Source organism: Aethalodelphis obliquidens, unplaced genomic scaffold, assembly GCF_003676395.1.
Source record: "Aethalodelphis obliquidens isolate GAN/ISIS:26980383/991018 unplaced genomic scaffold, ASM367639v1 scaffold40, whole genome shotgun sequence".
Classification (NCBI taxonomy): Eukaryota; Metazoa; Chordata; class Mammalia; order Artiodactyla; family Delphinidae; genus Aethalodelphis; species Aethalodelphis obliquidens.
This window is the reverse complement of record NW_020837984.1, coordinates 13,662,866-13,674,737: the sequence shown is the minus strand read 5'-3', so window position 1 is coordinate 13,674,737 and position 11,872 is coordinate 13,662,866. Positions and strand designations below refer to the sequence as shown.

The window sequence follows — 11,872 nt, the reverse complement described above, 5'->3', positions numbered from 1 at the left end:
GAAAATGGGGAAGCCACGTAAAGAAGAAGATGGAAGCCACAAAAGTCATCCCTTGGAGGAGAGCCATCCACCATGAGGTCATCTGTGTTGGACTTTATGTGAATGTGAAATAAAAGTTTATGTTGTCAAATCACTGAGATTTAGGTGTTGCTTATTACAGCAGCTAGTGTAACCATTCTGACTAATTAAAGTCATTTTGACAGGGACAGTGTGTGGTGGTGAGGATGAGAAATGGAGTTTGAGCTCATGGATTGGAAAGAAAAACACAAATGGGCGAAGCATTACAGAGGAAAAATGGCAGAAGAAGGAAGGATGAATTCAAGGTAAGCCTAAACTCCTGGAGGAAATTGTTAGCAGAAATAACAATGTCCAGAAAAAAAGACTGTGTTGGGGGAAAGAATATAACAACTTTTATTTTAGATGGATTGAGTCTCATATATTATAGTATATCTAAATGTAAATGCCTGACGAATTAAAAAACGAGTTGCAGAAGTAAATTGTGTGCACATGTGTGCACGTGTGTGTGTGTGAGAGAGAGTGAGAGAGAAGAAAGAGAGAGAAAGAAAGATTGAAAAAATAGGGGGTGTAGGTCTCATAATAAAAAGGTAATAGATAAAATGGGTTCAAACTTACGTAAAGAAAGGCAACTAACAAAATCAGTATTTGGGAGTGGACTTACTATTTAGTATGAACAATAGAATAGCAAGAAAAAGTCTTATCTTTGCCACTAATTGTATCTAAAATGACCTTGGCCAAGTTTCTTAACCTGTTTGAGTCTTAGTTTCCTCAAGAGGGGTTTGGGAAGGACTTGAAACAGTTCTTCCAATTAGAATCACCCATGGGCGTTTAAAAGTCCACATGGCTGTGCCCCTTTCTCAGACACATTGAATCAGAGTGTCCAAGGTGTGGATAAGGCCAGCACGAGGCTCTTCCATGTTAGCTATTTCACACCCTCAGTGGGGAGCTGGGCAGCTTACTCTTGAATTTCATTTATAACAACTTTTACAAGCACAGTGTTTTATTCATCTAGTTTAAAAGTCTCACCCTTGAGTTGTGGGTAGGCCTATTTTCAAGTCTATCTTTTGGTCAAGAAGCTTTCTGGAACCAGAAGTCTCCTTGCTAATGCCTCCATCTCAGCAAGGCAATAAGTTACACTTAGCAACAAATAAGAGAGGACAGATGGTACTTGTAATAGTTACCAGTGTGAACTCTGATATCTGATTGCGGTCAAATCCTGACTCCTGCCCTTAAAAGTTGTGTACCATTGAAAAGTTACTTAATTTCTCTGGACCTTAGTTTTCCTACCTGTAAAATGAAACATGGTTAGAAAGTAACACATAAGATTGTTATGAGGATCAAATGAATTAATATATGCAAAGTGCTAGAACACATTAAGTGCTCCATAAAGGCTAACTATTGTCATTATTAGGTCTATAGACTCAGAACTCCTGGGGACGGGAGACAAAGTAGAGGGTAGAGTATAACATCTCTGACTGTCCTAATATCTATAGGTGTGATTCTGGGGGACTTTGGAGCCAGTTATGGGAGAAAATTTGCAGATGTACTACAAAACTGTAATCCTTCTTGCTGTTGCTATCTTAGAAAGATTTAATAAGACACCACGTTTTACAACCACCCCAGCTGAATAGCCAGGGTAGGGGAATTCCAGTGAAGTAGGGTAACCCCAAAATTGCCCAAATGTCTGCTTTTTAAAAGCCCTATTTTTTAAAATTGATTAATTAATTAATTTATTTTTGGCTGCGTTGGATCTTCATTGCTGTGCCCGGGCTTTCTCTAGTTGTGGCGAGCAGGGGCTACTCTTCGTTGTGGTGCGCAGGCTTCTCATTGAGATGGCTTCTCTTGTTGCGGAGCACGGGGTCTAGGTGCGCGGGCTTCAGTATTTGTGGCTCGTGGTCTCTAGAGTGCGGGCTCAGTAGTTGTGGCACACGGGCTTAGTTGCTCTGCGCCATGTGGGATCTTCCTGGACCAGGGCTTGAACCCGTGTCCCCTGCACTGGCAGGTGGATTCTTTTCTTTTCTTTTTTTTTTTTTTGCGGTATGCGGGCCTCTCACTGTTGTGGCCTCTCCCGCTGTGGAGCACAGGCCCCGGACGCGCAGGCTCAGCGGCCATGGCTCACTGGCCCAGCCACTCCGCAGCATGTGGGATCTTCCCGGACCACGGCACGAACCCGTGTCCCCTGCATCGGCAGGCGGACTCTCAACCACTGCGCCACCAGGGAAGCCCAGGCAGGCGGATTCTTAACCACTGTGCCTCCAGGGAAGCCCCCATTGACTACTTTTATATTAAAAACCCTGAACCACACATATATACACATATATATTAAACACAGAGACATAAATACATATTCAATATTTTTACAGCATTGGTGTTATAGGTAAACATGTGTTACGTGCTACTCTTTCTATGTTCTGTTACAGGTTCTTTGTACTACTGTTTAACATACCATATTTTAAGCATTTCCTGTGTCATACAATGAGCTTTAAAGCATCACACACATAATGGAACATAGTAATATGTTTATGTGCCATAATGTAAATATAAGCATATCACTGGGAACTTAATTGTTTCCAGTTAATTGATATACATCTTTTAAAAATAAATACCATATATTGGGGCCTCCCTGGTGGCTCAGTGGTTGAGAGTCCGCCTGCCGATGCAGGGGACACGGGTTCGTGTCCTGGTCCGGGAGGATCCCACATGCCGTGGAGCGGCTGGGCCCGTGAGCCATGGCCGCTGAGCCTGCACGTCCGGAGCCTGTGCTCCGCAACAGGAGAGGCCATAACAGTGAGAGGCCCGCGTACCGCAAAAAAAAAAATTAATAAATAAATAAATACCATATACACTAAGTCACTTGCTGCACCTCTGATTAATTTTTCTGATTGATTCTAATGGTAGAATTATTTCCTCAGGTAATGGTCATGTTTAGAGCTTATAAATATTGCAAATTGCTTTCTTTTATCAATTTTACATTCCCCCAAGCAATACATATTTCCCTTTTGATTCATGCTTATCCACATAGAGTAAATTTTTTTGCCATGAAAATTGGATTCATATGAATATTTTCCAACTTGCCTTTTGTTTTTTTAATTTAATTTTTATTTTATATTAGACTATACTTGATTTACAATGTGGTGTTAGTTTCAGGTATACAGCAAAGTGATTCAGTTATACATATACATAGATCCATTCTTTCTCGGATTCCTTTCCCATATAGATTATGACAGAATATTGAGCAGTGTTCCCTGAGCTATACAGTAGATCCTTGCTGTTTATCTATTTTATACACAGTAGTTGTGTATATGTTAATCCCAAATGCCTAATTTATCCCTCCCTGCCATATTTCTCCTTTGGTCACCATAAGTTTGTAAAAGCCCAATTTGTACGCGGGCCTCTCAGTGTTGTGGCCTCTCCCGTTGCGGAGCACAGGCTCCGGATGCGCAGGCTCAGCAGCCATGGCTCAAGGGCCCAGCCGCTCTGCGGCATGTGGGATCTTCCCGGACCTGGGCACGAACCCGTGTCCCCTGCATCGGCAGGCGGACTCTCAACCACTGTGCCACCAGGGAAGCCCAAAGCCCTATTTTTAAAAAGCTGCTGGACGTCATTCCAGCTGTAGAACAAGAGCATCATTTATGCTATTGCTTTGCTTACTGTAATAATTTTCAATATTGAACAATTCTGCCATTTACAGGTACTATTTGTTTTTGTATTTCCCCACCTCTAAGTTCATGATTCCACCCTAATGCTAGCTAGCCATTTCTGACGTGGCGTTATAAAAATTACTCGAATTAAACTGTATTCTCTCTATTTTTTAATCTGAGGATTTCTCAGTGCATCTCAAGGTAACGAGAATTATATGTCATAGTTTTGATGGAGTTTTGGGCAAGGTTTAATGATAAATTCGGTTAATGATGTTAATTGGGCAGAGAGATGTCTGAGCCTCGCTCCTCATGGATCTCTGGAAATTGGCACCAACTGTAAATGGGAGGAGAAATAAAGTCATAAAGCCTCAAATCAGGGCCCCAGACACTGTCCTTGCCTCTAGTCCCATATCCATCCCTTGAGTGGAAGAATTCAACAAACAAGGCAGGGATGAAAAGGCATTGAGTGAGGGCTCAACTTAGGTCTTAAGGGTGGACTTTACCTTCAGGGGAGATTTAGGAATATTAGATATAAATGATGACAAGATGTTTGTGTAGAACAAGCATCTTGTAATATTTTTAAAGGGTGGACATTGAAATCTCAAATGTACCATAGAGCAGATAAGAGGGCATATTTACAGAGTAACCAAGTGGCAAATTTTTACTAGTGAATAATGAACTTTGCTGATATCAGGTTATGTGGTTGGGTCTCAATCCCGATAAAGGAGTTTGCTGGGGTGTGTTAATGATGTGGACATGGCTCTTTCCAAAGTGATCATTCTGGAAAGAGATTTCCACACCTTAAAGCCAGTATAAAGGCTAGAAGTTGCATGGGCAGCCTCATTTGCTCCAGCAGCTTCTGCCTTTCAGGCAAAATGAAAATCCTTGTGAGTATTTGTTTATGTTTCTTTATACCCTTATGGTGGCTGCTTGCAGAGAATGCTCATATCTAATATGCCTTGGCTTTCAGGGGTCTCAGACAAACACTGCATGCTTCTAAACTTCTGTGATTGAATTCATGCTGTCTTTGGCAGGAATAATGTTGAATATTAATTTGTCCATATTTATTTGTCCATTGTCTGTTTCTTGAGATGTTTACTAAAAAATTACAAAGAAAAAAATTGGAAATATCTAGGGAACTTTAATTTGTAATATTTTGGTAATAATTCCTTATTATGAACTTTGGAGGGAATGTAGGCATTTTAGGACAACTGTATTTACTATCTAAAGGAGAAGTAGTGGGCTTCGCTGGTGGCGCAGTGGTTGGGAGTCCGCCTGCCGATGCAGGGGACATGGGTTCGTGCCCCGGTCCGGGAAGATCCCACATGCCGCGGAGCGGCTGGGCCCGTGAGCCATGGCCGCTGAGCCTGCGCGTCCGGAGCCTATGCTCCGCAACGGGAGAGGCCACAACAGTGAGAGGCCCGCGTAACACACACACACACACACACACACACACACACCAAAAAAAAAAAAAAGGAGAAGTGGTGATTTTAAAATAATAATATCCATAATAATAATAATAATGGCAGCCGTCATTTCCCAAGTGTGTACTAGGCCCTATGCTAAACATTTGCGTGAATCATTTCATCCATTCACTTAAGCAATTCTATGAGCTGTGTAGTATTGCCCCATTCTATAGGTGAGGGGACTGAGGCACAGAGGAATGTGATTTCCCCAGGCCAGTAAATGTGGGATTTAGTCTTGAAATTTCCCCATCTTAGGCTCCACTTACCATGCAATCATGGCAAAGTAATCCTGCCACAACCACTGCAGCTGATCCCAGCCCTGATCCCATTCTCCCATAGCTCCACATTGCGGTACTCCATGGATGGTTAGTTGACTATGTTCTGATCCAGAATGGAACTCCTTCCCCCAGTCTCTATCCCTTATTCTCATTGAGCTATTGAAGGAGAAAGCAAAATAATACCTCCCCGTAAGGTGTTAAAGACTGTCAGCTTAAAGAGTTGCCTCTCCCGAAGTATCTTGATTTTTTTAGAGGATACCTAACCCTAAAACACAAACCTGGAACAGTGGTATATTAATCATGGTGTTGGGTGAGGGGTTACTTGGGGGCAGGGGACACTTCCTGAGCTCTCGCTAATCATACCGCTAAGGTGGCTAGCCCTTCACCCACCTATTCAGACCTCTGTATTAGATCCATTAAACAGAATACATAGGAGTGTCAGAGGTTGTCCAGGAGTCCAGGTTGTCCCTATGCAAGTAGGCAGGTTGGACAGCTGCATATAGGTCCATGTTAGACATTCTACCCACAGTCACCAGCAGAAAAATGTTATTGGTGAGATGCAAAAGGAAGGAGGAAAATCCCACTGACAGGTCCTAAAAATATCTGCCTTCTCCTTCATCAGCAATTTCGATGACCGTGCAGTACACTGTGATGTTCAGAAGAGAGAACACAAAACTGGGATCAGCAGGTTGGATGAGTCTCTCATATAACTGCAACAAAATGTCAGCAGTGCCTCCATGTCAGTCTCACGGTCTGCTGGCCTAACACTTGTCTGATGGTATCACTAAGGAGACTGTGGAGGTTTTCCTTGATGTCAGCCTCAAAAGTTAGTCATGCCTCCAAGCATCGGATTTTCATAGTTTGCCTTTAGGAATCGATTGTATCTCTATCACCCATGAATCCACTTAAATCTGTCTTACTCTCTCAATCTCAAGGAACTAAGTAATTTTTTTAACCAAAAAAACAAAACTTGACTCCTGTATACTAAAGCCAGTGTGAATACCACTAGGGTCCTCCCCTTAGTAAAATGAGTCCTTCCTCACTGCTCTCACCTCCCCCAAGTTTTGTTGTTTTTTTTTTCTGGCATAAGAACTATGATTTCTAGAAGGTTTTGTTGTTAGGAAGGGTTGGGAATTTGGTAACAAAGGTAGAACCTGTGTCTGAAAAATAGCATGAACCCAACAAATGCCTGTCAAATGAATGAATGTGTGTTTCACATTTTGGAAGTGGGCTGTTGACCATCCATGACCTCCCACCAGTGTCTTAAGCATATGTTTTCTGTGATATTTGTGCTTGTCTTGTCCAATGTCACCTCATGTTCCCACCCTAAGTGACAGCCCTATTGTGAATAGATGTGACTGCTCGGTTTTTCAGGTGCTATTTCTGGTGGCACTGGCCATCTTTGGGACACAATCTCATGGATATGAGGTGAGTTGGTTCACTATAGACTTTATATCTTAGAGGTACTGGGAGAGGAAAAAGAAGATATGAGATAATGTGAAGGACAGTAGAGAGTCCACATGTCCTATGGGGGATGAAATTCCAGAAATAACCAGTAACAGAAACAATGAGGTTGATTATTTCTTTCCAATCACAATACCTTAAAAAACATACCCCATTGCTTTAAAATGTGGTTAATTTCATTTCTCATGTAATGCCATTGCTTTGCCCATATATAATGCAGTGAACTATGAGGAAGACCTTTGCATTCTAATTTTAGCATGGCCTTTTGGTCTGGGATGCCAGTGGAGATGTTTCAAGGTTCAGTCTCTTGTTTGAAGCAATAGAAGGCTTTACTTTGCAGGGAGGGCTGCCTTTCCAATGCACATAGTTTATGAAAAAAACATTATGTCTTTTGTCAATCTAGGTTTATAACATCATCAGCCCAACTGACAATGGTGGCCCTATTCAGGAGACAATGACAATTGACAATGAAAAAAATACCGCCGTGATTAACATCCATGCAGGATCATGCTCCTCTACCACAATTTTTGACTATAAACATGTAAGCAGCAATATTTTATATTCTTCAAGAATGCACTTCTAAAGGGTGGAGGGGCAGCCATTTATTGTGCATTTGAATTCCAGGATCTATCCTTGCAATTCTTTCACAATATCCTTCCTTCTGCTTTTCCCCTTAAATAATCAAGCAATGATTAAAAACCAAGCAAACAAAACCATTTCTAATTTTAAAATGTGATGAGACAGGAAGCATACAAATTCGCTTGACCTTTTCAGGTGGAAAGCACAATCATGTTGGCTAACTACAGGCTCAGAAAGTGCCTGGAAGACTGACTAAAACCCAAGGCCAGGCATGGCACACAGGCTCTCAAAAATATTCGTCAAATGACTGAATGAATGAAGTAGGGCTTCTAATACAAAAATTATACAGACAAAGAACAATAATGCAGCAAACAGTCACAAAGTAGCAGAAATCCAGAACAACTCTACACAGTTGACTATGTATATGCAGTAAATCATACTGCTTCTGGGAGAATGAAAATATCTAAACTAAAAACATTAAACTATTTCCAAGTTTCAGTTACTGGTATTAACAATAAATCTCAGGAAACTTATTCTGTCCTTGATTCATTTATTCTTTTGTTTGTTTTCCATTTGTTCCACCTGGGTGATGAGCCCACTTTCACCTATGGAGAGAACTATGCACTGGATATAAGTAGTCTGTAGTCCATTGCACTGGACATTTGAACGTGACTTTCTTCTCCTTTTCTTATAGAAACCTCCTCACTCCCTCTGCCCCACTGGTAGTGGGAGTTCCACGACACATTTGAAAGCATAGAGTCTTTGAAAGATATGCTTTACAAGGAAGTTGTGCTGAAATTCTTTTTAAGCAGATGTCAGGGAAATCACAAAAGTATCTTTAAAAAAAATAGCATGAGGATAGGTGAGAATTTGGTTAAAACCTCTACCACTATCATCAGGTTCAGCCTCAGTCAATTTTTGGATTTTAAGGACTGGAAATTTGTGAGAACTGAAAAATAGGAACTAGAAAGATTTATAATATTTGCACTCTTATAGGCTGTATAATTATTTGGAACTATGTACAGAAAATTCCACTCTGTATGAAGATTCCAGAAGGTTCCTTTTGGCTCCAAGGACCTCACCCTCCATTGTTCTTCCAATCTCAACTTCCTCCAACCCATCCTAATCCAGTCTTAGGTGGAGAAAAGATAGAAGATGGTAAAGGAGGGGAGGGGAGAATCAATGAAAATGTATGTGTGGTGGGTGTGCAGGGTGTGGGTATGTTGAGGAGAGCTTCTAAAGCATCACTGTCCAGTAGAACTTTCTGCAATGGTAGAAAGGCTCTATATCTGCATTTTCCAATAGGGAAGCTACTAGCCACTTGCGGCCACTCAGCACTTGAAATGTGTGATGGAGGAAATACATTTTAAATTTTATTTAATTTGAATTTAAATTCATATGGCCACATGTGGCTGGTAGCTAACATATTGGAAAGCACAGTTCTAAAGAATACCGTATTTACTCCAAATTGAGGAAAAGGCAGAACAAAATCAATAGAAAAGGACAGAGAGCGGCTTCTTCTCAAGCTTTCAAACCCCAAACTGTAGACCCAAAACATGAAAAGTGGGGCACACATCGTGGGTTTACACAAATTCAGAGATAGAAATGACAAGTGAAAAAGTAAAACGACTATGTAAAAGAAGTCGAATGGATAGAACTGACTGCAGCTTGAAAATATCACTACGCATGCTCAAGGCTTTCCGCAAGGCCCATCCTCACCAAGCTCAGAACCCAGGGAACTGGGAGGGGCAGTAACTGTGCTCTTGCTGCTTCAGGGCTACATCGCCTCCAGGGTGCTCTCCCGAAGAGCCTGCTACATCTTGAAGATGAACCATAAGGCCATCCCTGCTCTGGACCAACTCCAACGGTACATCTTTGAGGGGCAGGTAAGTCTGGGGTAACCCTAAGTACTCCCTGTTCTTGAGCCAGGGAATACTGGTGCCCATAGAGAAATGAAGAGGGTAAGGGGAGAAGATCATAATATCATACCTTATTGTGGCTATGGTACCCTCCACTTTAAAGCATCTTCACATTTATTGATTTTAGAGCAGGAATAAATCTCTTAGCTTGAGCTCCACCCTACAGCCCCCAATACAAAAACTTACAATAAATTCCAGTGTCTTTGTAGAAAGGACTAAACATTCTCTTCTCAGAGCAAGGCTTTAAGAAATAGTGATGGGCAGAAAAAATGAGTGATGATATCCAATGACACAATGGTGCAAAGAAATACAGCATAGTGAGAATAAACAAACACTGTGTGAGGCTAGGAATCTGAGATTTATTTCTCCTTTTGTGTCTTTTCATCGGGCACAGGATTCACCCTCTCTGGGTTTCATTGTCACCAGCTGCAAAATAACATTGGTAATAATGAGGTTTCTCTACAGACCAAGTGGTCAAAAAGAGATGATATCTTGAGATTCCTGACCACCTCCTGTTTAATAATTCAAAAGAGAAAAAGTCACAATTTAGAATAAGTTACACCGGATTATGTCAATTTATTTCATCCTATTCCACTCCTACTGATCTAGGCTTTGAACAACATGTTCTCCGACAAATACATCTGGGTCAAGTATAACCCACTGCAGTCTCTGATCACAGATGTGGATTGGTTCCTGTTTGGATCACCCATCAGGCAGCTCTGCGAACATATCCCCTTGTACAAAGGGGAAGTGGCTGAAAAGACACGTGAGTACCAATAAATCATTCCTTCACCAGATATTTTCTGACAGCTCCAATATGTCAGCCACTCTTCCAGGTGCTGTGTGAAATACAAATAAACATGAAACATGACTCAGTTTGGTTTACTTTGGGAATTAAATATCTACCATGTGTGGAAATAGTGCTAAATGTTAGGGAGAGACAGAAATGAAACAACTCTGCCTCCAAGGAACACATACTCTGATGGAGAAGTTAGTGACTTAAGACAGAAGATGGAATAAAAAAGATTCATGAGGACAAATGAAAAGCTATTGGAGTCTCTAAAGTACGGCATGGTAACTCTAGTTAATAATATGATATTGCATACTTGAAAGTTGCTGAGAGTAAATATTAAGCATTCTTACCACACACACACACACACACACACACACAAGTTACATATGTTAACTACACAAGGTAATGGATGTGCTATCTTGAGCTTTTACAATGTATATGTATATCAAATTATCATGTTGTACACGTTACATATATACAGATATACTTGTCAATTATTTCTCAAAAAAGTTTAAAAATAGTCTCAGGATCTAAGATAAAATTGGTCCAAGAAAGAGCAGGCAAAGTGGACTGACAGGGAATAAAAACTGATTCATGCAGGTAACATATGTCACTGCAGTCATTACTGGTATTTTTACACAAAATTGCTAAGTATGGCAGAGTGACAGAGTGAAAGAAAAGCTGGATCACAGATGACAAAGGTAACAAGAGAAATTCCTCAGAGTAGTGGAAGGTAAAGAAGAAAAGAATTAGCATTTATTACCTATCTATTGCCCAGAAAAAATTAAGATATTTTTACTTTTCATAAGGTCATTAGTACTTATAAGTAAAGGCATGCAGGCATGCCACTAATGCAGAATGTCATAGCATTAATCGAGTTGAGCCAGAGAGCACTTCTGGGAATTGTCAGTATATTTAAGCTAATATATTATTATTCTTTGCAATACAAGTATAGCTAAAATCTTGGGGAACATGAAATTACATGTACACCCCCTAGTCAAGACATTTACAAAAGGGCATTGGTTTGCTGAATTCTAGTAATTTCTTAATTCTCTTTCTTTAAAATTTTCTCCCCTTTTCAGATGATACTTGTGCTGAAGGCTGTGCAAAGGCTGGGCTCCTGGGCATCTTGGGAATTTCCATCTGTGCAGACCTTCACATTTAAGGCATCAGCCCACTGGTTTCATCTTTTCAGAGAAATACACGTTTCCACTCAACAGCCAAATTAAATTCTTTGTCAACGTCCCACAAATTTTGAGATTCAGTAGTAAAACATAAGTACGATATTTATAGATATCTGGGTGTTTTCTTTTCTTGTAAGCAGCAAAGGGAAGCCAAACAATGTTTATGTCAATATATAGAAGGAAAGAAATTGCCAGGATTTTAAGTAAAGTGCATAGTGTGAAAATTCCCAGGTAATATATGTGAGTCACATGCAGTCTGGTCAGCTATGTACAAGTCTTCAGTTTTGCATTTGACACTTAGACCAGCTGCCCATCTGTCCAGCCAACACAATGGGCAGCCTAGGTAGAGCAGGGGCTCAGGTGGCATTGACCTTCACCTAGTGAAGGGGATGGATTATTTATACCCTTATCAGACAACTTGACTGCTCAGGTGAAGAAAACTGTGCCCTCTGACAGAGCACCCAGCTTTGAGAGCCATTCACATAACTTTTAGCTCATCAAAGCAGTAGACTCAAACTTAATAAACACTA

At 40.8% G+C, this 11,872-nt stretch overlaps 1 protein-coding gene across 2 annotated transcripts; it reads left to right on the top strand.

Moving 5' to 3' along the window:
* The first annotated feature begins 230 nt into the window (after positions 1 to 230).
* Positions 231 to 11,374, top strand: GKN2 (gastrokine 2). 2 transcript variants are annotated; one of them, XM_027131890.1, is made up of 6 exons: positions 231 to 323; positions 6,778 to 6,831; positions 7,271 to 7,408; positions 9,222 to 9,332; positions 9,975 to 10,131; positions 11,241 to 11,374. In XM_027131890.1, exons 1-6 carry the CDS (start codon positions 270 to 272, stop codon positions 11,321 to 11,323), a joined length of 597 nt encoding a protein of 198 aa, XP_026987691.1. In that variant the 5' UTR covers positions 231 to 269; the 3' UTR covers positions 11,324 to 11,374. The 2 variants fall into 2 exon arrangements, with proteins under 2 accessions (XP_026987691.1, XP_026987692.1); XM_027131891.1 differs by lacking the exon at positions 231 to 323 and adding an exon at positions 4,535 to 4,546.
* The last annotated feature ends 498 nt before the right edge of the window (positions 11,375 to 11,872 follow it).